Here is a 26988-nt window from a genome sequence, read left to right as displayed (position 1 = left end):
GACCATCAACTTGTAAGATAGGAAGGTTGGCTTTGGTCCATGGTTTCAGAGGTTCAAGTCCATGGTTGCCTGGTCACATTGCTCTGGGGCCTGTAGTGAGTCAGAACATCATGGCAGGGAGCGTGTGATAGAGGAGGTCTGCTCCCCTCGTGGCAGCCAGGAACACAGGAGAGAAAAGGGGCTGAGGCCCCTGAGTCCCCTGCAAGGGCACACCCTGATGACCTAATTTCCTCCTACTCGGTCCCACCTGCTAGTTTCACCACCTCCCACAGTAGCCTCAGCTGGGGACCAAGACTTTATTTAGCACATGGCCTTTGGGGGCATTTAAAAGTCCCGCCATAGCAGCAGTTTTAAGTAGAGCTTGATGAACGCGCGCATTGCTGTGGTCTGAACGTGCCTGCTCCCTCCCGAATTCATACTGAAACAAAAACCCAGTGCAACAATACCAAGAAAGAAGTGGGGCCTCGAGGAAGTGGGATGGGGGCCCTCATAGAAGGACTGGAGGGAAGTAGCCAGCCACCGTTTGCTCCTCCACCTTCTGCCATGTGAGGATGCAGCAACAAGGGGCCACCTTGGGGCCAGAGACCAGGCCTCCACCAGATGTGAACCTGCTGGCACCTTGATCTTGAACTTCCCCAGCCCCCAGAACTACTTGTTTATAAATCACCCAGTCTCGAGTGTTGTGTGATAGCATCACAGACAGGCTAGGATGGGCAGCTGGACGTGATTTCATCCCCAGTGTCTACAAAAGGCACTGGACCTCGGGTATCCCTCCCAACCCTCCTGAGAGGCCCTTAACTGAAGCAGGGATGTTCTCCATGCCTCGATTCCCCCATCTGCAAAACGGGTCATTAAAGATGTCTGGTATTGGTGAGAGAGACGTCAAGTTTGCTGCTGAAAGAGTCTGGCTTTGGCCTGGTACTGGGGTGAGCTAAGCTAAGCTTCTCGTCCACTCCAGCTCCCCACGCCCCAGCCCAGGCTCTCCCAGAAGAGGCGAGGGATGGGCTTTGACCCTTTCCTCCCTGCTCCCCAGCTCTCACACAGAGGTTTCTGCAGCTGTGCCCACTTGGGGACTGAGAAGGCCCAGCAGGAGAACTCGAGTCCCAGAGCCAGCGGGAGGAGTCGGGGAGCTCCAGCAAGGCCGGGCTGTGGCCCAGAGCGAGGGGAGGGCAGGCTGCCCCTGCCTTGCTGAGGTCCTGGCCAGAAGGGCAGAGGGCGCCTGGGGACCCAAGGCCCCTGGTGAAGCGTGGGCAGCAGATCCCTGTGCCTTTGATAACGCGGCCGTGAGCCGTGAGGTGGGTCTCGCGTGTTGGAGCTGAGTGAGGCTCTGAGCAGCCGGCCTTGCCTTGGTCATAATGCAGGTGAGGGCCGGCCTGGGCCTGGGCCACCGCGCCGTGCCCCGCCAAAGCCGCCTGGTCCACTGGAAGCTTGGGTCTCCAAGGCCTGTCCCACATTTACCTCCCCGGCACCACCTGCCTTCCCAGGAGCATTTCCTGTGGTTTGTCCTGTCAACCCGATGTGACTTGGTGCGTCAAAGCCAGGACTGGACAGGGCTCTGTTCTGCCCAGTGTCAGCTGTGCAAAGGCCCCTGAGCTGGAGGCCCAGCTGTTTGCCACTCTGATGGAGACACGGGCTGAGAAGGCCGGCTGGGCCACTCTGCCAGCGGGGCCTGAGGCCAGCCTGCGGCCCCGGGCTCCTCTGCTCTGCCCAGCTGCCCGACAGTCTCAGGGAGCAGAGGCCAAGTGCACTCTTGAGTTCAGAGTGGGGAGGGTCCCTGAGGATGGTGGTCGGGACCTGAGTGACAACAGGGTTGTCCTGCGGAGGATCCGCCCCTGGGGGAGGCAGGTGTGGGTGGAAAGGTCCAGGAGGCCAGAAGTTAGAAGATGTCATCAGTCAGGAGTAGGGAGGGGACCGAGCCAAGTGGCGGGTGCCAGAGGCAGTGGGACTGTCACAAGCAGACGGTGGCACAGCTGGGTGAGGCAGTGCAAGGAGGTCGCGTCCCGGGGAAGGCAGAGGGCAGTGGTCTCCTGGGAGGGGACGCAGGTCCAGCTAAGGCCGAGGGGAGGGCTCACTCAGGAGGCCGGGCAGGAGGACAATTTTCTGGTGTGAGCAGCTGTTCCAGAGGCTCAGGGGAAGGAAGGTCTGAGTGGGGGGAAGACGGGGACAGGGTAGGAGGCAGGGAAGCACAGCACCATGGGGCACGGCTGGTGACGGCTCGTACAGAAGTGACAGCTTTGGGAAGGAGGTTCTCCCAAGCTTTGAGATGTCAGGGATCGTCCTGTGGATCCACGACTCCCCCTCACTTCAGCAGTCCGTTCTCTCTTCTTTTCCGGAAGTGGTCCCGTCCTGTGGCTCGGTTTCCTTTTTCATGTGGCTGGAGCACCTCCTTGAGTAGCTCTCAGACCAGGTGGGTAGAGGCTCTTTCAGAGCCACGGGGCCCATCTGAACAGGTGGCCTCGGTGTGCTCTGCAGCAGGGTGGCTCTTCTTTGCCTGGGAGGACTACGAGTCTTTGGTTGAGAATATTGCTGGACACACTTACTAGATATGGAGACAGGGAGCTTGTGGGCCGGCCGGACCCTCAGGTTCTTCCTCTAAATAGAAGTGTCCTTCCTTTCCCATCAGGAGCCCCCACCTCTGCTGTTTGCACCTCCGCTGGATCTCCAGGCTGAGCATGTCCTCCACAAAGGCTGCCCCCCAAACAGAGCTGCTTCAGCCTTCTGCAGGGGCAGAGACGGCAACACGGGTGCCCCCGGTGTTGGGATTACAGTTCCTTGGCTGTCACCCCAGTGTTTGCTCCATGGAGCTTGGAGTTTCTCTGGGCTCCTGGAAGGGGGCACCGTGCTCACCCTGGTGGACGTGCTCCACCTTCCTATCCCACCTGCTTCCTGCCCCCCTGGAATTGAAGCAGTTACTGGCCTGCCAAGCGCCTCCATTAGGCATGCGCACACCTTCCCTTCATTCCAGGGAGATGCCGGGTGTCAGGGGTACAGGTGCAGGTCCTGGCTGCTCCCTTGAGCCCACTGCCACTGTCTGTCAAACAGGCCACACGGTTGGGTGGAGAACTCTGGGGACATGTTCAAGCGCTCGCTGTTCTGGGCCCTCCCTTGGGGTTTCCCACGCCCCTCTCTGCAGCGGCGCTGGGAGGCTGTGCGTTATTTAGGGCTCTTTTCCCCTGGACACTCCTCCGTGCACACAGAGGAGCTCAGAGCCCTCTTTCCAGGCAGGAGTGACAGCCCCTCCTGGGCCGGGCACCATCTGTGCCCATGACGCTCGCTGGCTCGCAGGTCATGCGAAGATGCTGCGGCCTCGGAGGACTCCTAGACCATTTTGCTGGGGAACAGAGAAGCTTGTCCCGGGAAGACGCTCACATTCCAAGTGCTCTCTAGACGCCAGTGGGGGTCTCTGCTGGCCGCGCCAGGGCCGCCGGACCAGGGATGCGGTATTTGAGAAGTAGCCTTATTGCAGCTAATGATGCACCTGCCCGTTTGCATGATTAAACAGCTGGGTTGACACGGGATGGGTAGACCCAGAGGACAGAGGAGCCAAGTCACCCGGGGAGGAAGTGGCACTTGATTCGAGACAAGGTGTGCCCCTGGCAGGAAGTGCAGGGAGGGCGTTCTAGGCAAAAGGAACAGCAGATGGGCCGGGGCTGGGGAGCAGCCCTCTGAGTCCTCAGTCGTGGACACCAGGTCTGTGGATAAGAGAGCAGCGCTTCTGACGCGCAGTGTGTGTGTGAGGACCGCGTGTGTCTTCTCACTTATGTTCCTCAAAACACGCAGTGCCCAGGTCAGCTGAGTCCCTGTTCCAAAGCTGTCACTCAACTCCCTTCCCATCTGCTGGCGCTTGTCCAAAATCCCCACCGGGGAATTTCACATTTGGACCTTAAGAAGGTGGATCTGTTTTTAAAATGTGAATATGGGGGTGAGGGGAGTGGGGTGCCTCATATCTTGGCTCACCCCATGGCAGGCAGGAAGCCCTCAGAGGGCCTGGGGACACGGGAGGCCATCACAGCTGCAGACATTCTAGCCACATGAGCTGACCCCCCATTTCATGGATGGCAAAGCAGAGGCCTTGGAAGTCCTGGGTGGTTCGCCCGGGGTTGTGCGAGGGGTTAGTGGAGTAAGACTAAGGAGAATTCAGGTCACCCAAGAACTTGGGACATGATGGCCTTGTGACATTCTCAGCACAGGACCAGACATCCGGCCCTGGCTCCAAGAAATCTTCATCAAGAGCAGAACCTTGTTTTCAATTAGGGTGACACATCGGAGGCGTTTTAGAAACACAGTAAGGAACCATGACCATTTTTTAAGGGCACCTCTTGGGCTGGTGGCCTGAGATGAAGCCTGGTGCCTGCTGGGTCACACTGCGGTCACCACGGCCCACGGATGGAGGTGTTGCTGTCCCATTTTATGGATGAGAAGCACGAGGCTCTGAGAGGCGCTGGCCGTCTCTGGCCACCCAGATGGAAGTGGAGGGGATTCCAGGTCGAGGCACTCAGTGGACGAGGCTGTTGACTGAGTTTGTTTTGAAGTCTGGCGTGAACAGCGCACAGATCTTAAGGCTGCTGCTTTGTGGTGTCCACAAACCAGACCCAGGGGTGTTCCCAGATTGGAGTCAAGGGGCAGGTCCAGGCCCTCCCCACACTGTTCCCCAGGGGCTCCTGCCCTAAGTCTGTGACCCCACTTTTGAACTCTACGCAAGAGTTGCACAAAATGCCCTTTACGTTCCCCCGGCATTGTGTGGGCTCCCCATGTCCCCACCTGCCGGGGGTTCCCTCCCCTCATGGCTGGCTGGGGTCCTGTCAGATGGAGACATGCACTTCATGTCCACCTGGAGGGACAGCAGACCGCTACCCTGACTGGGCTCTGTGCAGTAATTCAGGACAGGGGGACGTGGTGGTCCGGAAAGTGGCCAGAGCTGGACAGTGAGGCTGGGAGTTGTGTCACTCCTGCCAGGAGCCCAGGACACAGGTGACCGACCCTCCTTCATCGAGGCCTCCTTCTATAATTGCCTGGTGTGCGCCTCCAAATGTAGGCTGTGCAGCTCTGGACAAGCCTCCCTACCTCTCTGAGCCTCAGTTTCCTCTCTGTAAAGCAGGAATGAACCGGTCACATTAACCTTACAGGATTGTTTTGAGACCTCAACGAGACAAACCTAGCATAGCAATGGGGACAGAACAGGCACTCAATAAATGCAGTTAAGAAATAACACAAGTTCCACTTTCCATTTGTCTGGATTCAACTCCTGGCTGTGCATCCTTAAGCAGGTGGCTCACTCTCTCTCTGTTTCTGCATCATCCCCCTTAAAATGGGGTAATTGTTCCAACCCCAAGGGGTTATTGTGATGAGTCTGGTATGTACATGTGTGTGAGTTGGTATAAATAAAGAGCTTTGTAAAGTGCCTGGTCACTTGATAAGCCTTCAGTAAAGACAGCTACAAGTATCTTTCCTCCTTCATGCTGCCTAGTAAGTAGTAGCTGCTCATTAAATAAGCACTGGCTGGTTTTCTTATTTCCCCAACACCCAGCAGCACACAGCAGACACTGGGGCTGCAGGAACCAAAAGGAGATGGTGGGACTTGCGGCAGGGAGGATCAGCTCCTGGCAAGATGTTGAACACAGGACTCAGTCAGGGGAAGGGAGGGGCCCACAGGGGCTTGATTGGCAGGGGCACTGCAAAATTTGTTCTGGAGCCATGGTGGGGGCAGGGAACAGTGATATTGCTGGAGGAGAGATGGGGATGCTCTGAGTGAGGGGTGAAGGGGCCTGGGCACTGACCCTGTGGCTGGGGTGAGCAGTGGGCCTCTGGGTCTGGAAAGAGAGCATGCCCAGATCCCCTGACTAATCTCTTGTTGTATGAGGAGCAAAAGAAGTTAGGCTGGCACAGTGATGCACACCTGTAATCCCAGCCTCTCGGGAGGCTGAGGCAGGAGGATCGCAAGTTTGAGGCCAGCCTCAGCAAATAAGCGAGGCCCTCAGCAACCGAGATCCCGTCTCAAAAAATAAAAAGGACTGGGGTCGTGGCTCAATGGTAGAGTGTCACTGGATTTAATTCCCAGTACTGCAAAAAGAGAAAAAGAGAGAGAAATGATAGTGTTTGAAGCCTCTAGGACTTGGGGTCTTTGCTCCAGTTGAGGGGAGCTGAATGTAGGGTGTGTGGCTTCTGTCGCAGCACCAAGTCCCACCTCAATCCTGACAGCTCCCCTCTAACCTCTGTGGCTCTAGTCAATGAAAGTCCCTGTGAACCATGCTCTTGACCACATTCCTGTCCCCTGTGGTATCATTTATTCCTGTGATAACTCCTGAGTTGGTGCTCACTGCTTACGGTTTGAATGCTTTTAAAATATCACTTGGAATATTTTTAAAATATCACTTATTCTGTTACCAAACAATTGTTAAGATGCAGGTTCAAGCCTCGGGCATGTTCTTGGGGTGCAGGAAAATGAGGCCTGTGCAAGCCACAGGGGACAGCAGGAGACCATCTTCACTCCCCATCCAGCCAGTGCCTGCTGGCCAGCACTGTCCCTATCCCCACAGCCTCTCCCATTCTCTGCCCCTGGGCCTTTGCCTGTTCTGTCTGCTGACCACCTTCCTACCTCCATGTGCTCGCAACTCCTATCCACCCTTCAAAACCCCGCTCAGATGTCTTATCTTGGAAGTTTCCAGTAGAGCTGCCTCCACCCAGGAAGTGCCCACCCACCCCCCGTTTCTGCCCTGTGCATTTAGGAATATTGCCCTCTGTCAAAACCCTTCCCCTGTTTAAATCCCAGATGGGCGCCCTCCCTTACCTCCAGGGCTGCCTGAGCCCTGTCTTGGTCATCTCCATATCCCCAGGGCCAGTTAGAGGGCCTGGAAGAGAGGGAGTGCCCAATCCAGGTGCGGCAGTAAGCCTCAACTTGGTGTCATTGGTCCTCTGTCCAAAGGTTCTGTCACTTATGGATTTGCGTGTATTAATTTTTCCAGAACCAGTTGTTAAGAGGAAAATGAGACGACGCGCCCCTCCCCTGTCCGGCACAGCCAGCGATAGGGGAAATTGATCTTTTTTTTTTTTTTTAAATATTTATTTTTTACTTATTTTTTTTTAGATGGACACAACATCTTTATTTTTTATTTTTATGTGGTGCTGAGGATCGAACCCAGCGCCCCGCGCGGCATATGCCAGGCGAGCGCGCTACTGCTTGAGCCACATCCCCAGCCCGGAAATTGATCTTTTTAATTTAACTTTATTTATTTATTTGGAGATGGGGTCTGAAGGGACACTCTGAGCATCAGGGACTGCTGTGCCCACGGCCTGACCGACTTCTGGAGGAAGCCGGGCTGCAGACCCAGCCAAGGCCGTTCTCTGTCCCCCTCTGCAGTCAGGGGCGTCTTTACGCAGAGTCAGGACACCCTCAGCGCCTGCTCCAAAGCGCGCTCATGGAACTCCAGTCACCCCTGCCATGGGCACTGGGTCTTTCCTTTCTTCCTCCTTGTTTTCTTTTCTCCCTCTCTCCTCCCACTCTCCCCCCACCCTCTCTCCTCTTTTTCTTTCTTTTTGTTTTTTAAATAGCATGAGTCACCCCTGTTGAGGTGGTTCCATGCTCCTTTGTTCGTGGGCTTCGTTCAAGTTGGATCCACACCGTCGCGGTCTCCAGCTCGCTGGACCCCGACGGCCAGCGCAGGGGCGGGGCTGGGCAGCGCGGGGAGCTGCGCTGGGCTCTAACCTCTGACTCTCACCTCTGCCCTCTCGTTGCAGCGGAGCCCCTGCCACTCATGGACCTGTGCCGGAGATCCATCCGCGCCGCCCTGGGCCGCCGGCGCCTGCAGGACATCGGGTCCCTGCCGCTGCCGCAGTCTCTCAAAAACTACCTGCAGTACCAGTGACCCAGCGCGGTGGCCGGCCTGCCCGCCGGCCACGGTCACGCAGCCCGCGCAGGAGGGGTCCGAAAGGCCAGGACGTGGGACAAGTTCGGACAAGAATCGTCTGTCGCCGCAGGTTCGGCTGCGCCTGGAGCGGCCCTGCCAGTCGACTCCTCCCTAAGGCGCTGCCACTCACCCACCCGCTGGGACGCCGTGGCCCCCGGTACTGATCGGTACTGATGGCCGCTTCCTATTCAAGAGAGTGAGACTTCTGCTCCGTGTCCCCTGCAGGCAGGGTCAGGGGAACCGGGCCAGGGCTGAGAAGAATGAGGGAAGTCGCTGCCCACACCCCTCCTGGCCCCACCTCTGGCCAAGGTTAGCAGGATTGTCACACCAGTTTAGGACTTGAGGCCACTTTGAGAGACTGTTCCCCAGGGATGCCCAACAGCAGAATGGACGAGTGGACAAAGCAACTTTAGACGCCTCCTGCTTACCTCTTGACGTTGTTTACTCGCCCCCCCCCCCACGCCCTCATCCCATTGAGGTGCAGCTCGGCTGTCCCCTCTGTTCAGGGAGGATGCTTCTGACAGATTCTCCCAGGACAGTTTAGCCTCGGTGATGATGATTATCTTAAGTTGTGTTTGCATTTCAAAAGAGGAGTGTGTGGAGGACAGCCCTTAGTCTACAGGTGCTAAAGGGGACAGAGGCATTGTGACACCCAAGTCTGATGAGGTCCTGGGGCTGAGCTGCCCTCCCAGGGCCTCTAGGCTGCCCACCCTTCCCGGTGCAGCCTGGCTGTCGCTGTAGCAAAGCCATCCATGAGCGAGTTATTTTTTCACTTCTTGAGAAGAGTCCCACAGGTTTGTTTCCTGTTTCAACCGTGTGTGTGGCGCGCTGTTTATTTATCAGTCTGGGACCTAGCGGGTACCTGGAGGGTGGATGTGGGGGGGCCCTGCTCAGCCACCCATGGGAGTCTGTCCCCCTGCAAAGCCGTGCTGCTGCTGCTGCCCCCACTGTCCGGCATCTCTGGTGTGTTTCAGACGCTCTGCACCCAGACTCCTTGGTAACTGGAAATTGTCACAGCAGTGGGACACCAGAACCCCAGTTGGCACTGCCTCCCCACCACCCACGTCAATGTGAACTTGACCATGAATGAGGAGCGTTTCTAATAAAGTTTGCAGTTCAGTCCTTCAGCTGTGAAGTGTTCTCTGGGGAGGGGCAGGAGAGCGCCTTCCATCTCTGGCTGGTCTGTCCTCAGTCCCACAGAAGCCAGGCGTGACAAGCTTCTCCCGGAGCCCCTCATCTCCTCTGGGTATGGTCCCTGCTGCTCCCAGACCCCAGTGATCCCAGGCTTCCCCTGGATGACCATAGAAAACCAACTCAGCTCCCGATGCCAGGGCTGTGATGCCCAAGGGGTCCAGGGGCAGGCAGGGCAAACCCTATGGGCCACCTGTAGACCTGGAGGTGGGACTGGATGTGGCCCAGACAAGTGTACATCCTCACCAAGAACCATACAAATCGCTGAAGGGCAAGTGTGAGGCAGCACCAGGCTCTGGCAGGTTACGAATCAAGGTCAGGCTGGGGTCAGGGTCAGGCGAGGGTCAGGGTCAAGACTGGCTCTGCATTCATTCATTAACACCAGCCAGCAACGTGCACTGTGCCAGCCTCCAGGAGCCATACTCCAGCCGATGGATCCCTTCCGGGGGAGACCTCTTAGTGCAGCCTCAGAAGGCGAGACAGCTCAACCCTGGGTGGGGGAGGTGTGTGAAGGAAGGCTTCCTGGAGGAAGAGGCCCTTTCCAGACTGCTATTTTAAGGGATGACACCCCTCCTGGGGACAAGGGAAAAGAACCAGACTTGTGGCACCTGACCCCAGGGGCAGTATTCTTTCCCATCTACCCTCAGTCTGGGCTTGGTCTCCGTCTTGGGGTAGCTCTTTGTAGGAGTTGCAGGCAGAGGCAGGGCCTCAGTCTTTGAGGTCAGGAAGCCTGTATTGGAGTCCAAGTGACCTTGGTAGGTTGTTTTCTCCTCTGCATAGGGAGCTGGACCAGGTAGCCAGTGACTGAGGACCCATCCTGTTCCAACTAACGGGATCCCATCTCAACACCACTTTCCAGCTTACATGTATGGGTCTTGGTTTCGTTTCCTAGCCTCACTGATGCCATTTCCCTCACCCCAACAATGTCCCCATCTCCTTCACCCACTCCAGGATCTGACTTGGATCGGCCCTCTTTCAGGAAGTCCTCCTTGATTACCCACCAACTCTTGCCTGCTCTGAGCAGTGAGCTCCTGCTTCCAGCCCAAGGATGCCTTTCCAAGTACCCAGGACTGTGCTGAGCACTTGGGCTGGAGCCCCTCTCTGCCCTGTGGCCTCCTCTACCCAGCAAGCCCAGTGCCTCAGGAGAGCAGGGGTCCTGCCTGTACCTCCCACATGGCCCTGGACCAGACACTCAGGCTCAGGAAGGCCCGTGGACCAGGAGTGTGTGGAAATGCCCTTGGGGCTGGGGTGCCCGAGTCCCAGGAAGTCCCCAGGGGGAGGAGCCCAAAGCCCAGGGCCTAGCCTTGAGATCCCTCAGGGTCTCCTGCCCTTTCATCGCCTCAGGTACTCATTGGGCATTTGCAAGCCCCCAGCACTGTCCTGGGAACATGAAGAGGGACATCAGGCCCTGCCCTGTCAGATCACAGCTGGGGAGACCCAAGACGCACAGCAAAGGCTATGATGTTGGGAGGAGATGGGGCAGCCAGGGCCAGGCTGCAGAAGGGCTCCTGCTCCTGACCGTGATCAGGGAGGGCTTGGGAGCTCTGAGTCCTGTCTCACACACGTGCACCAGGCTCCCAGGGTGTGGAAGGCATCCAGGAGCTTCATGACCACCTTCCATCCTAACCCGGCCGCCTCCCATCCAGGGCATGTTCTCGGATTGGCCCCCCTCTTTGTGACCCATTTCTGGCAGGGGTTAATTGTGTTCCAGAATGCATTTGGCGGGCACCAGGGGGCACAGTCTCCGCCTCGCCCTGTCCCTGGTGAGTTCCTGGTTCACTCTTTACCCATCTAATGCTTCCTCTTTCTGGGTAAAAGCCATCCCTCTTCTTGCTTTTCCCATGGGTCATCTGCATTCAGGACTGGCCCCTTTGTGGGCCATCTTTCACTAAGAAATAAGGACTTCAACCCCTCACAATGACACACACACACACACACACACACACACACAGCAGCAGCAGCAGGTAACAGGAAGCCCGGTTCTATGGCGATTGATTTGTGTCAGGGCAGCTGATTCTGCTCCCCAGGCCTCACCCCCAGCCACAGCCCCTGAACTGACAGGGGACCGTGTTGACTCCTCTTCTGGTGCCCGACAGGGTGGAAATGCCCAGTTTTAGCTGCAAACACAAGGGGCTGGTCTCGGGTTCCTTCCAACCTGGGGCCCCAGGCTCCTTCCAGTCTGCGGTGTGTTCTGCTGTCCTGCTTTGTGTGTGTGCACGTTTTAATAAAATTGATCCCGACAAAGAAAATTCAAGTCATTTAAAAGAAGACCAGATGTCCGACTTCTCTTGGAAAACAGGGAGAGGTGGCAAAGCCAGGCCGCATTCCTTCATGGTGATGTTGGCCACCGCTGAGCAGTGACGGCCCCTCCCGGAGCAGAGGAGCCTCTGTTCTGTGGCTCACCCACCCAGCACTGCTTTAGGGTGTTAACTCCCCTAAGAGCTTCTAAAGCTCATCAGCGATAGTAAATACACACTCACCCACGTGTTCACACACAGGCCCACGCCCTGAGGGAGGGAGGGCTCTGCACTTGACCTTGAAGTGTCTCACAGGCCCTGAAGTTCAAGGAGCTCACAGAGGCTTCAGTCTTGACTCAGCCACCAGAGACAATGGGCCTGTCCCTGTTAGACTGTGAACTCCTGGAGGACAAGGACCAGAATTCTCAAGCCCCTTTTTAATGGACTGCACAGTATGATTAGACATCAGAGTCACATGACATACTTTGCACGAAGTCCCCAGTGCACGGGCCCTTCCAATTAAATCAGGATTTCCAGCAGGGGAGGGGGCAGGGCTGTTTTTCAACCTCCTCTGGGGATTCCAACCTGCAGGGAGAGCCAAGAACCGCTGCACCGGTCGCCTGGTTAAGGGGTCTCCGTGGAGAGGTGGTCGATAATGGTGAGAATGCACAACCTAGACCAGGGACCCGTGCCCAGCCCAACCCAGCATTTCCAGAGAAGGGAGGACCCAGCGTGGTCCGATCACCAGCATGCTCAAGTCCAAAGCCAAGGAGTCCTGCCAGCCCCTCTTTTCTTATTTCCAGTGATGCCAAGCCTGTTGCTTTCAGGGAGGGGGGAGGACACCAGCCACTTCTGTCCCCATGCTACGAAGATCTCGATGCACTGAGCATGGCCCACCTGCTCCCTGACCTTGAGACCACAGTTCTTGACCTTGAGATCATAGTTTTCTGTGGAGAGCTTCCCAGAGGCCACTGTGATGAGCAACTGGAATAACGTCAGAATAGTAAGTAAAGAGGAGACTGGGAATGGCTTGGTCTTGAATAGGCTGTTTCAAATAAAAGAATTTGAGCTGGCAAGAGCTTGATTGCTAGCATTTCCAAACCTCCCTTCCTTAAGCAGGAGAACGCACACGGCCAATCAGGACCACATCAGCCTCCACTTCCCTGATGCGAATAAGGTAAGCCAGTGACAAGCCAGCCAACCGTGATGTGACAGCAGTGTCCCCACCGGCTCTGTCTGCCCAACCAGCAGGGCTCTTTCCCTCTGAGGAGCCCAGGGCAGTCTGCCCAGGTAGGAGGGTCACAGTAGGTTATTTCTCTCCATTTCAAGCAGCGCAGGGGCTTTGGGAGCACTGTCCCTGGACCTGGGGACCTTTCCATCCAAGGGAGATAAAACGTTGTGACCAATGCACAAGGATCTTATTGGAAGAGAAGAGCTACTTCTTAGCATCACTTGGATTCAGTAAACGGTTCCATCAAGCTCTGTCCCTGACCCCAGGGCCCCCACACACCTCAGTGGGAGACTGACGTGCACACGGGGCAGTGTGGTGCCCTTTGACTGCTGATGACCTGAGGGACGAGGCCAGAGCAGAAAAGGCAGAGCAGAAGCAAAGGCTGGAGGTGGGGGTGAAGGGCTTAGCACATAGAGGGAATGTTGGTGGGGGGGTCTCTGGGGACCAGCTACATGGAGCAAGGACACAGTGATAAATGATGGGGGCTTAGGAGTCACAGCTGGGTGTGGTGGCGCACACCTGTAATCCTAGCAGCTTGGGAGGCTGAGGCAGGAGGATCACAAGTTCGAAGCCAGCCTCAACAGTTTAGTGAGGCTCCAAGCAACTTAGTGAGATCCTGCCTTAAAATAAAAAATAAAAAGGACGGGGGTGTGTGGCTTAGTGATAAAGTACCTCTGGATTCAATCTCCAGTGCCCACCCCGCAAAAAAGCTCTCCTAAACTTGAACACATTTCACTGGGCCTAACATGAAAGTGGCCTCTTTTCTATAGTGCCCCTGACAAGAGATAAAGAGAAGCTGGATTAGAACAGAGGGGAGTGAGGGAAACCAGTCCTCAGTGAACGGTGACCTACGCAGAGCTGGACCCATGTACAATCAGAAGTCTATCCATCTGACCACTCCTGAGCGCCCACAGCACACACCACATTGCCAGACACTACTCAAAAACAGATGCTAAAAAAATATTAAGATGCTAGCAAATCAAATTCAGGTGAATGTAAAAAGGTTTATCACAACCCATGTAGATTTATTTTATGAGTTCAAGTTTGGCTTAATAACCAAGAAGTGACAGAATTTCATCAAAAGGTTTAAAACAGCATCCCATTTATCTTATTCACTTTCTGGTGCTGGAAGAGAATATCACAGGCTGGATAATTTATAAACAAGAAAGGTTTCTTTAGGCTCACAGTTCTAGAGTCTGTGAAGACCAAGATTGGGTGTCTGAATCTCGTGAAGACCTTCTGCTGCTTCAACTCCCACAGAGAAAGGGCAGACCTGCGTGTGATGAAGAAGCAAGATATGAGGGGCAGCCTCATTTTAAAACAACCCGCTCTTGTGGTAACTAATCTAATCCTGTGAAAGCAAGAACTCACTCATGAGGAAGGCATTAATCCACTCAGGAGGACTCCACCCTGGGGCCCAGACACACCAGCTGTCTCCACCAGGCCCCAGCTCCCCACATCATTGAACCAAGCCTCAATGTGAGTTTTGGTGGGGACAAACCATACCGGAGCCATAGTATCCGTAGATGTAGAAAAAGCACTGGCCACAAGTCAACACTGGTGGACGATTATTAAAACACTTTGATGAACTAGGAAGAGGTAACCTTTGTTAATCTAGTAAAAGACATCTATAAGATAAGTACAGCTAACATCGTCTTTAATGATGAAGTGTCCAACGTCTTCCTTTTCAGATGAGGAAGGAGAAAGTCTGTCTACCGTGACCTCTTCCACCCAACCTCATGCCGGAGGTCCTAGGCAGTGTCATAAGACACACAGGAGCACTGAAAAGTCATGAAAACAGGAATAGAAGAAATAACCCCATCATTACTTGTAGATGACACCATCGGACACAGAGAGAAGAATCTAGAAAAGTGTGTGCACTAATAAGGAATTTAGAAAGCTCACTGACACCAAGGTCGACATTTAAAAAGCGGTACGTGCACATATGAGCGACAGTTTAAAAATCAAATTTAAAATAATGCCCTTCATAGTCACAAAAAACAGGACCATCTGATGAAGACTATGCAAGATCCTACACTGAAGAAAACCCTAGTAATTGGGCATATACCACGTCGTTGGGAAAACCCACAGAGTTAAGATGTCACTTCTCTCCAAAAATAGCTATAAAGCTGATGCAATAATAAGATTTTTTGTTTTCCTTTGCAAACTGGTAAGTGGAGTCTAAATTCATTTGAGAATACAAAGCACCTAAAATATCTACAACTATCTGAGAAAATAAAAACAAAATAGGGAGCTGTTGGGTTTCTGTTCTCGCGACTAAAAGGCTCAGGGGTCACTCCAGTTGAACTGGGCTGACTGGGCTGCACAAAATAACCACACAAGAGATACAAATACCTTTTTCTTTGGGGTCGCTGTGACAGCTTCTCTGACCTTAAGGGTCCTCAGGAAGAGAGAGAGAGCGAGAGCACGCGCTGACCCCTTTTTATTGAGGAGAAGCTATTCAAATGAGGCAAGGGGTCAGGTTTCAGGGGGCTGAGTTTATCTTCATGATGTCCACTGTCAGCAGGTTGACTGACACCCCAGGGCACAGTAAGAGAAGGGGACACACACAAGTCACTTCCATGGAAGATTCTGTCCTAAACAGGGCAAGGGGTTATATTACAAAAGAACAGGTGAGCGTAGCTTCACCCATGGGGCTGTAGCAAGACACACCCATGCAGGAGACACCGACCCTCGCACCCAAGAAGGGTGGGGAAAGCTCTGCCACATTTCTGTGACTGAGCGCCTCAGCACCCAGCCAGGGAGTGTGACTCAGTCATGTGCAAGGTTGGTCTCCCACAGGGAGCCTTCATGATTGGAGATCTACTAAGGACATAATGATTAAGAAAGTGTAGCATTGGCTTAAGCATAAACAAACAGACCAGGAATGGAATAGGGCCTAGAAACAGAACTATGTTTTTGTGGTCAACGAATTGCGCTCCTGCAGTTCAGTAGGGGAAACATGGTCTTTTCGATATATGGTGCTCTATCACTGAATATCCGTGTCGAGAAAACAAGGATCTTGACCTTGACCTCACAGCACAGACAAAACTCCAGTCTGCAGTGGCTTTGAACATAAGCCTGAAAGACAAAACAGCAATAATGATCCATCCCCAGAACACACAAGCAAAGCCTTCAGGGCCTCAGATTAGCAACCCTTTCTTAAAGAGAACTCAAACCACAGAGCAAAGATGAACATATTGAACGTCATCAAAACGGATACCTCCTGTCCATCAAAGAACTCACTAAGAGGGGAGAGTCAGGACACCATGTGGGAGCAGAGTTGAAGTACACGTAACTGGACCAGGGTAGCACTACTATTTATTTTTTTTAGAGAGAGAGAATTTTTTAATATTTATTTTTTAGTTTTCAGTGGACACAACATCTTTATTTTATTTTTATGTAGTGCTGAGGATGGAACCCAGCGCCCCCACGCCTGCCAGGCGAGCCCGCTTGAGCCACATCCCCAGCCCTTCATTACCATTTTTAATAGCCCCAATTGAAACAACCCAAATAAGATCAAGAGCACGGGAGAAGAAATAAATGGTGGCATATTTGTGCAACAGGACAAAAATAGAATAATACTTTAACAAAAGAAACGAACCGCTGCTGTGCACAGCGTGGACGGATCTCGTGGCAAGGCTGGGAATGAGAGGAACTGGACGTGACAGAATGCGGGATTCCACTGGGGGGCGGGATTCAGGAACAGGCAAAAGTCATCGGTCGATGCCAGAGGAGTGTCACCTCAGAGGAGAGAAGGCTGTCTTGATTTGGGGAATGAGCATGAAAGAGTTTGCTGAAAAGTTACACTTTTTAAAAAAATCTTGGTGTTATGGTTTGGATAAGTATCCCCAAAAGTCCATATGTCACAGGCTTGATCCCCGGGGAAGGTCCATAGGAGGTGGTGGAGACTTGAGAAGGGGGCATCTAGAGAGAGGTCCGTAAGTCATCAGGACTCTGCCCTCAAAGGGATTGCATGACCCAGCACCTTTCCCTTTTCTGTTTCTGCTCTCTGGACCATGACGCGGTGAGGAGTTTTTCTCCACCATGTCCTCCCGCCATGATGCGCTGCTTTGCCACAGGCCCAAGAACAATGGGGCCAGTTGATCATGGGCTGGAACTACCAAAACTGTGAGCCAAACCCTTTCTCTTTATAAGTTAATTTTCTCCAGGATTGTGTTATAGTGTCAGAAAGTTGTCTAACATTTGGTGATTTTTTTTTCATGAATAAATACATATGGAAAAATTCATCCAACTGTATGTTTAGAATTCATGTGGGGGTTTTGTATGTGTGTTTACATACTCAAATTATTATTGTGTGTGTGTGGAAGGAGGGTGCTGGAAATCAAACCCAGGGCCTCATACATGCTAGGCAAGCACTTTACCGTGGAGCTACATCCCCAGCCCAGTATATCCACATTAAAAAAAGAAGCAGGAGGAGGAAGGAGAGAGTAGGATCTCCAAACTTCTGTTTTTCCCAAGTTATTTCCTTCTCACTAGAAATGCTTTGGATTCAGTGCAGTGTCTCCCTCCACAGGTCATGGAGCAAGGAATTGGTTCTACAGCACAAAAAAGATGTGAGGGCTTTCAAGAACAAAGCATCCCGTTGTCTGCTGGAGACGCCTCCCCAGGGCTCTGTCCTGGAACCACTCACAGAGCAACATCTGCTCGGTGCCACCGGATCAAGTGGCCTCCCGCAAAGCCCGCCGTGCTGGGCTGGCTGTGGGTTCTAGAATTGCACATTTCCATCCAAAATGTACATTCCTTCCAAGGATGACGGTCACGTTACACAACAGCCTCTGGGGCTTCCACAGAGAGTCAAAAGGACACCGCTGCCCCTCGCTACAGAAACCTCAGCCTCTTTCTTTGGAAACAGAGGAGATAAGCTCTCCCTTTTTCCTTCTCCTCAGAAAATCTCTTGGCAGATCAATGGCTTTTTCTTTCTCCGGGTGGAAGCTGTCCCACCACGTCCCTCGCCAGCTCCTCCAAGATTTTCAGATGAACTTGCCAGGACCGGCTTCAAATTATTAGAAATTTAAAACAGAGCTGAAAAGAATCCTTTTTCTTGTAGAAAAGCAAACCAATATTTTCAGATGGATGACGTGATATTGGGGTTGGGGGCAAGGGAACAGGGATGGTGATGAATCGATAGAACAGGATGGGCAAGGGCTGAAAGTAGTCGAAGCTGGGTGACAGGATGCTCCCTTTATTATGCTCTTCCTCCTTTTAGTTTGAAGTTGTCTGTCATAAAACGGGAACAGATCATCTGCAGATGTATTTCTTTGGAAGGAGGAATATTTACATCTGATCACATGAGTGACCATGTGATAATTAGGGAGATTTTGTCTGTTGAAATCAACTTGCCACTTCTCATCAAGCTTTGAGAATGAAGATCAAACCCCCTGATTTGATCTCCGAGTCAATTTTCTCTGCCATCAATGTGTTCTTGACTGACAGGTATCCAGGCTTAAAGTTAAATCGTGTTTTATTTCTGTTTTTGATTCCTAAAGAACATATTTGGTTTTTATGTATTTTTAATCTGGATTCTTCCAGATAAATAATTCAGTGTCAGTGTTTTAAGATTCTTTCATGTTTTTAATGTGTAGCAGTAGTCGATTCCTTTTTCATTGCTGAGTACTAGTTCATTGGACGGATAAGCCAAGGATATGTTTATCCATTCACCAATGATGGAAATTTGGCTTAATTCTAGTTTGGTGCTATTACAAAAAAAAAAAAAATTGCTAGGATCTTTTTTGTTGAGACACAGGCTTACTTTCCTCTTGTGTAAATACCTAAGAGTAGAATACTGAATAACATGGTAGGTGTATTTTGAACGTTTTAAGAAACTGCTAAATTGTTGTGCCAAATTGTCATTTTACACCCTGCCCCGCCCCCTCCCAATAGCACATGAGAGTTCTAGTTTGTTCATACCTGGCAACGTGATTAGCCTTTGTCATTTTAGGTGTGAGGTAGTGTTCATTGAGGTTTGATGATGAATGATGTTGGGTATCTTTTCGTATGCTTATTTACATCTATATAGCTTCTTTGCTGAAATATCTATTCGAATCCTTGGTCTATTTTTAATGGGGTTGTTTGTTGTTTATTAAGTTTTGAGGGCTCTTTACATATTTTGGATACACTTTCTTTAGCTTTGATAAAGTCCAGGTCATTAATTTGTTTATTTTTGTTTTTTGTTGTTGTTGTTGTTTTGGTACCAGGGATTGAACCCGGGGGTGTTTCAGTCCTGAGCCACATCCTCTTGTATATTTTTTATTTAGAGACAGGGTCTCACAAAGTTGCTGAGGCTGGCTTTGAACTTGTGATCCTCCTGCTTTGGCTTCCCAAGTTACTGGGATTACAGGTGTGCACCACCATCCCCAGCTAATTTGTTTTTTTATGAACTATATACTTTGGGTGTCATATGAAAGAAATCTTTACCTTACCCATGATCCTAAAGATTTCCATCTGTTTTCTTCTAGAAATTTCTAGTTTGGGGTTTTACACTTAGGTTCTTAATCCACTTGAAGTTAATTTTTGTATTTTGCCTTATAGGCATTGGTCAAGGCTATTTTATTGCATGCGGATATTTTACGTTTGGGTATCTGGAATACTTCCAGCAGCATTTGCTGAAAAGACTTTGCCTTTCTCTACCCAGTTGCCTTTGCATCTTGGTGAAATCTTCATGGACCGCGGAGCCTCCTTCTGGACTCTTGGTTGCCTGTTCCTCTGCTCTATCTGTCTAGCCTGAAGCCAGGACTTTGCTGTCTTCTCTACTGTGAATCTGTGGAAACCCTTGAAGTCAGTAGTACCAGCACTCCAACTTTGTTCTTCTTTATAAAAATCATCCGGACTATTCTAGGTCACCTGTTTTCTGTGTAAACTTTAGAATCAGTTTGTCAATTTCTCCCCCGCCCCCAACCCCTGCAAAAAGAAAAAAAAAACTCACTTAGATTTCAGTAGGGACTGCCTTGAATTGATAGATCAATTTAGCAAGAGTCAAAGTCTTAAGAATATTGAGTCTTTTGACTTGTGGGAAAAAGAGGTTTAGGTCTGCGTTCACTCTGTTCTTCTCTAATTTTTCTTTCAGAAGGGTTTAGTCGTTTTAGTGGACAAGTCTTTCATATCTTTTGTAAGATTCAGCTCTAAGCATTTCATATTTGTTGGTGCTCTTGTAAAATTTTTAAACAATTTGCTCCTCTGGGTCACTGGTTACTAGTATGCAGAAGCACAGTTGATTTTTATGTAAGATTTTATGTCTTTTAACATGGTCACACTCACTTCCAGTGTCTTTTTGTAGATTTCATTGGTTTTTCCACATGAATAATCATGCTCTCTGCCAATAAAAATAACCCTCCTCTCCATCACCCATCTGATGCCTTCTCTCCCCCTTGCTTTATTGCACTGGTGAGACCCTGCAGTGCACTGTTGAATAGAAGCAGGGAGAGACCCTGTTCTTGCTTTTCTCCTGATCTAAGATGTTTGCTTTAGACTTTTAATAGAGGTCTTTTATTGTTATTTAGTCTTTTTGGTACTGAGGATTGAACCCAGGTGCTTAACCACTGAGCCACACCTTCAGCCCTTTTTTTTTTATTTTATTTACAAACGGGGTCTCTCTGAGTTGCTCAGGGCCTCGCTAAGTCGCCAAGGCTGGCTTTGAACTTGTGATCCTCCTGCTTCAGCCTCCTGAGCCGCTGGGCTTACAGGTGCTTGCCATCATCCCCTGCCTCACAGACATCTTTTAACAGATTGAGAAAATTCCCTTTAGAAGAACTGCTGCCGTTTGGGGCTGGGATTGTGGCTCAGCAGTAGAGCACTTGCCTAGCACGGGCGGGACCTGGGTTTGATCCTCAGGGCCACATAAAAATAAAGGCATTGTGTTGTGTCCATCTACACCTAAAAATTAAATATTAAAAAGAAGAAGAACTGCTGTTTGCTGTGACTTTTTCTCAGGAGTGGATGTTGGATTTTATCATGTTTTTCTGAATGTGTTGAGGTGGTTGTTTTGTTTATTAATGTGATGGATTGCACTGATCAATTGTGACATGTTAAACCAACCAGTGTTATCCCATTCCCGGGAAAAACTCCACCTAGCAATGATGGATTACCCCTATCACACATTTTTTATTGAATATACTAACATTTTGTTTTGAATTTTTGCAGTTATGTTTGGAGGAAATATTATCCTGGAAGTTTCCTTTCTTTGAATTTTTTTTGGGGGGGGTCCAGTTTTAACATTATTATGGTTTGAATCTGACATGTCCCCAAAGGTTATGTGCAAAGACTTAGTCACCCACCCTTGGCACCGCCAAGAGGTGGGGGTGTAGGGGGAGGAAGTGGGTCACGGGGATGTGTCCTTGAAGCACATTTACTCTCTCATTATTTGGGAATTTTCCAGATATCTTTCCGTGGGTTGATTTCTGATTTAATTCCACTGTGGTCAGAGAACATGATTGTGATATCATAGAATATTTTGGGTTTCCTCCACAGTCCCGGGCTCCTAACTCCCTCCCCAAAGCAGACTGTAGGACCCAGAATTTCTCAGGGTGGGCCATACACACCCCGGTCTCCCCCACCTTTCTGTTTTGGAGCTGGCCATAAAGACTTCTTCTGATCCACCCTCTAGAGTAGGTCATAAGACCGTCCTCAATCCAGAGGGGTCTTGCCCCATCCCCTGGAGGGAGGAAACTGTGCAGAGCACCACCAACAACCTAAAGAGACAGCACCTGTGGGCTTCCCCACCCGTCCATTAGCAAGCACACCCAGGCAATGGTCTCCATAAGCACCCAGGAGGATGGGGCTCAGAGAACTCTGGGGCAGCTAAACCCATGGAGTTCCCTGGAGGGTGTCATGCCCGGGGGGGGGGGGAACATGAGAGCTCTGGGCCTCGTCCCCCACCCTCGCCCTATGCATCTCTTCATCTGCAGCCTTCGTAATATCCTTTATAATTAGCTGGTTTTCCCTGACTTCTATGAGCTGCTCAAGCAAACTAATCAAACCCAAAGAGAGAAAGGTGGGACCCCTGATTTATAGCCTGTCTGTCAGGAGCATGGATGAAAGAGCCCAGGGCTCGGGACTGGCATCTACAGTGGTGGGGGAGGAGGACTGTCTTGGGGACGGAAACTTGGACCTGTAGGATCTGATACGGTCTCCAAATAGATGGAGTCTGAACAGAACTGACTTACGGGGTGCAGCTGGTGTCTGCCACAGAACTGCTCGCTGGCTGGTGGGGAGAATCCCCACACACCTGGGGTCAGAAAACGTCTGGGTTGATCGTGCCACCAGCAGAGGAGAAACGGACGTTTTAAAACTTGAATCTCTTTAAATAAATTGAGAAATATTCTGCACTTAAAATATAATGGACTGTAATAAATATTCCATGGGTACATCAGAAGGGTGGTTATTATGTTGGTTTTTATGGAATGAGCTTTAAATGTCAATGAGGCCAAGTTAGTTGATCGCGTACGTCTTCTCCACCCTTACCCACTCTCTGCTTATTCTATCAATTGTTATGGACTTGTCAAATTTATGGATCAGTTTATGTTGAAATTCTTTTATGAGATGCATAAGTATTTAGGATTGTTATGTTTCTTTATAAAAGACCCTCTTTAACCACGGTAATGGTCATGGCTCTTTAATCTGCTTTATGTGATATTAATATAGTTATTCCTGACTTTTGTTATTGTTATTCTAGATTTTATTTTTAGAGAATTTTCAGCTTCTTTTTGGTCAGCATTTGCATAGTTAACTTTTTCCATATTTAAAAAAATATCTTTCTATCTCTCTCTATGCCTTAGTATTCAAAGTGCGTTTCTTTTGGCAGTATATGGCTGGGACTTGCTTTTTTGTTCACTCTGACAATCTCTCGACCTTTCAGTTGGGGTTTCATACCATTTACATTTAGTGTGACTATTGAACTGGTTAGGTTTCAGTCTACTATCCAAAGGACTTCCCTTAGCACTTCTTGCAGTTTGGGTCCAGTGATATTAATTCTTTCAGATTTTGTGTATCTGAAAATGCTCTTGGTTTTCCTTCTATTTTTAGGCGGTATGTTCATTCATAGTAAAGGATTCTAGATCTGTGGTGTCTTCTTACAGTATTTTGAAGATGTTCTCCCGCTCTTGTATGGCTTGCATTGTTTCAAACAAGAAATCTATTGCGTTTATCTTTGTGCTTCTTTTTTTTTAATACTTATTTTTTAGTTGTAGTTGGACACAATACCTTTATTTAACTTATTTAACTTTTATATGGTGCTGAGGATCCAACCCAGGGTCCCACACATGCGAGGCGAGCGCTCTACCGCAGAGCCACAACCCCAGCCCTCTTTGTTCTTCATCACGTGACATGCCTTTTCCCCCTGGTTACTGTTAAAATTTTCTCTTTATTCCTAATTCCGAGCAATATGGCTGTTATGTGCCTTAGCATTGTTTCCTTCATGTTTCTTTTGCTTATTTTTTGGTCATTTATTTTTATTTATTTTTTTCCTGGCTCCCTCTCCCTTCAAGAGCTATAATTACACATACGTTTAGGCTGATTGAAATCACTACACAGTTCACTAATGTTCATTTTATTTTTATAAATTATCTTTCTCTGTGATTTTCATTTTGAATAGCTCATATTGCCCTGTGTTCAAGTTCACTAATCCTTTTTTCTTCAGTGTCTAATACAGTTAACTCTTAATCCCAGAAATATTGTTTGCTCCTTCAAATTACCTATGCATATCTAAATATACATCCATATTAGATTTTACATCTGTTATTTGTGCTTTATCCTATATATGTCACACATCTCTTAATGACGGGGATATACTCTGAGAAATGTGTCATTTAGTAATTTTGTTATCATGTGAACATTATAAAGTATACTTACAAACTAAGATGGCTCCATTACAAGGTGACATCATCTTATGGAACCACCATTATATACATTGACTGAAACAATGAATGAATGTGTTATTGTGTGTGCGTATATAAGGACACATAAAATCTTCCTACTTAGCTTTTTGAATACGTGTAATGTAGTTAGTAAAGCTTCTTTTTATGTCTAAATTTTGTCTGCTAATTCTAACATCGGTGTCAATTGTGGTCAATTTTGGTTGATTGAATTTTTAAAATTTTTCTCCTCATGGTGGCTGTGATTTCCTGCTACTTTGCATGCCTGGTCATCTTTGATTGCGAGCTATGCATGTAATTTGTACATTCAAGAATACAGAAGGGGCCTGACCTAACATTTGTTCAACTCAATGGTTTTCCAACTCTCTGGTGGTGTGAAATTGTACCCATATGACTATTCATTTTTCCATTCTCAGGGCAGTAGTCAATAAATTACATGCTATATACAACACTTTGTTATAAAAAAAGACTTTGAGTTATATGATTTTTCCCAAGTTATATGATTTTAGGCCAATGTAAGCGCTGTGAGCCATTTCAGGTAGGCTAGCCTGAGCTGCGATATTGGGTGGGTTGGGTGTATGGACACATTTTCCACTTGCCATGTTTTTGACTTACAATGGGTTTGTGAGGATATGACCATTGAGGAGCATTTGTATTTTTGTATTCCTATAAATATTTGGGGGATTTGTTCTGGGTGTGCAATTAAGTGGGAAAAGTTCAATCCTTTTGGTTTTTCCTTAAGATTTGGTAAGTGGTACCACAGCAGCATTTATTCTGAGGTTAATTATTTCCCATGCCTGAGGCAAGACCTTTCTGAGATCTACTCAGTGATTCATGAATTATGAGGGTTTTTTCCCCCAGTTTTGCTGTGGGAGCAGGCTCCTGCCTGTCCTGTGGGAGTTCGGTGCTGGTCTCTCTTAGGCTGTAGGTGGCTCTTTCCCAGGCCTTGGGTGGTCCTTCAAATGCACGTGCTCATCCAGACACTCTGCTGCATACTTGAGGTGCACCCTCTGGAGGTCACCAGGTTTTCCCTCTGTGTTGCTCTCCTTCAGGCTCCTTAGGGTCTCTGGACTCCCCTTGATCCTTCTCTCTGCACCATGGCCTGCAGACTCTCCTAAGGCAGTGAGCTGCAGCCATTGTTTGCCTCCTGCTATTCAGATGTCACTGTCCTTTGTTGCCAGATATATGATGTCTTCTTTCATATATTTTGTTGTTGTTTTGTCCTCTCTCTCTCTTTTTTTTTTTTTTGCTTTACATAGGAAGGCGAATCTAGTCCCAGCCTTCCACTGTTCCCAAAAGAGCAATTCTTCATCAACCCATTTACAATATTGCCATGGCAATTCAATAGAGTAAGGGAAGATTTTTTTTTCAGCAAACAAGGTGAAAAAAACCCAATGCTTACCTTGCACCATACACAAAAATTTACTTCTGTTAGAAAACTCATGAGAAAATTTGCTATCTTGAGATAAGCAAAGATTACTTAGGGCAAGAAAAGCATGAACCATGAAGCAAAATGTTGACGAATTGGACTTGATCAAAACCAAAATCTTTTCTCTCCAAAAGGCATGGTTTAAAAAATATATAAAGAAGAAGAAGAAGAAGCAGGTTGAATTTACTATCCGTGTACCTGAAATTTATATCCAGAATATACAATGAACTTATACAACTTAGTATAAAGTTAAGCAAACCAATATCAAAATGAATAAGGTATTTTAAAAGAAGCTTCCACAACAATTTACAAATAAGCAGTAAACACACAAAAAGATGCTTAATACCATTAGCTTCCGGGGAATGTAAATTAAAAGTACAAGGAGAACAGCTAAAGTTTAACAAGCAAGTTAAAAATGCTAACAAGACCCAGTGTTAGTAAGGATGTGGATCATTTGAAATTTAAACTCCACTGGTGAGATGTCCCCTGGCCAAATTACCTTACAAAGTCTGTATGAATGTTTAATAACTGAGTGTCCCCTTACCATACAATTGAGTCATTCAATTCCCAGATATTTTCCCAAGAGAAATGAAAGCATGTCCACAGAAAGACATGTTACACATATTTATAGCAGCTTTATTAAAAACATCCATCAATAAGCGAATGAATGCATAAGCAAAATATGGTGTTTCTATTCAGCAAGATTTACTCAGCAGTAAAAATGAATAAACTACTGGTAACACGAAAATACAGATGAGCCTCAAAATGTGAAGTGAAAAGTCATGCTTAGAGAGTCTATTCTGTATCATTCCATTTACATGAAATTCTAGAAAACATCAACTAACCTATAATTACAGTTCAGTCCTCACCTGGGGCTGGTGGATGGATTGCAATAGAGCATGAAGAAATTGGAGGTGGGGGTGGTAGGAAGCTCTGCGTCTTGAATGAGGTGCTGGCGCCACTGGTGTGCACACTTTAAACGGATGCACTTCGTTGTACACGGTCTGCTCTCATTCAGGATATGGAAAGTTGCAAGACAAGATTCCTCGAACTATAAAAATGAGATGTTGGACTACCAAGAAGACAAAAGTACACCCACAAGAATGCACCAGAGAAGGAATGGAACCGAAGCAATGTCTACAAATTTATATAAAAGATGAAAACTAACCAAGATTAAAAGGATCTGCCAGAAAGAAATGTGAAAACAAAGAAAATGCACATAAAAGAAGGCAAAGTGTATATATATATGTATATATATATATATATATAAACAAACATAAGAAGGGGTCTGCCAATCATTGAACCAAATTCACACATTTAAAGCAACCGTGTGAAAGTAAAATGATAACAGAAGACAAACCATGGACGCGGGAGGTTCAGGGGAGAAACTATGTGTGTGTCAATATCCTACAAAATAAATTCCTAACCCAAGAGTGTAACCAGAGATAAATGTAAACACTTCATAGGATGAAACGCCCAGTTCCTCAGACAGGCGTGGTGCACGAGATGTGCACCTAACTAACCCGGAGCTCTGAAACACAGGAAGGAAAACTGGTGAATTGAGAAGAGGCGAGTTCACAATCCAAAGGGGTTTAACCATGGAGCCACATCTCCAGCTCTTATTTATTTATTTGTTTGTTTGTTTGTTTTTAATTTTGAGACAGGTTCTAAGTTGCTGAGGGTCTCGCTAAGTTCCTGAGGCTGGCTTCGAATTTGCAATTCCCCTGCCTCAGCCTCCTGAGTGGCCAGGATCAGAGACATAGACCACACAGGCTTGGCTTCTGCCACTGTGCTCTTCACCTAAATCCCAGCTTGTTCCTCTGCATTGCATACAGGCCCCAGCACAAGCAGATCGCGCATGCGCTGCGGATAGTGCTACCCCGCCCTGATCTGCCCGCCCAGAGGGGTCCATTGCCCTTATTCCCACTTGCTCTCAGAGTGTCTCAGTCCGATCCAGGGAAAAGCAAAGGATTCTTGGACTTGACATTTAACAATGATCCTTCAAAGGAAAAATTAATAAATTGGACTTCTGCAGAATTTAAAATATTTACTCCAATTAAAAACCCTGTTAAGAGGATAAAAAGACAAGCTATGGAATGAGAGAAAT

The 26988-nt window shown here is 48.9% G+C and overlaps 1 protein-coding gene across 1 annotated transcript in view; it reads left to right on the top strand.

The window, feature by feature from the left end:
* Spsb4 (splA/ryanodine receptor domain and SOCS box containing 4) overlaps positions 1-9017 on the top strand; it is a 72022-nt gene extending 63005 nt beyond the window's left edge. The window contains exon 3 of the mRNA XM_027933938.2: positions 7735-9017. Within this exon, the coding sequence (XP_027789739.1) occupies positions 7735-7862 (128 nt within the window). The 3' untranslated portion in view covers positions 7863-9017. The remainder of the gene's footprint in view (positions 1-7734) is intronic.
* Positions 9018-26988: the final 17971 nt, after the last annotated feature.

Source organism: Marmota flaviventris, chromosome 8, assembly GCF_047511675.1.
Source record: "Marmota flaviventris isolate mMarFla1 chromosome 8, mMarFla1.hap1, whole genome shotgun sequence".
Lineage (NCBI taxonomy): Eukaryota > Metazoa > Chordata > Mammalia > Rodentia > Sciuridae > Marmota > Marmota flaviventris.
This window is presented reverse-complemented; position numbering and strand designations above follow the sequence as displayed.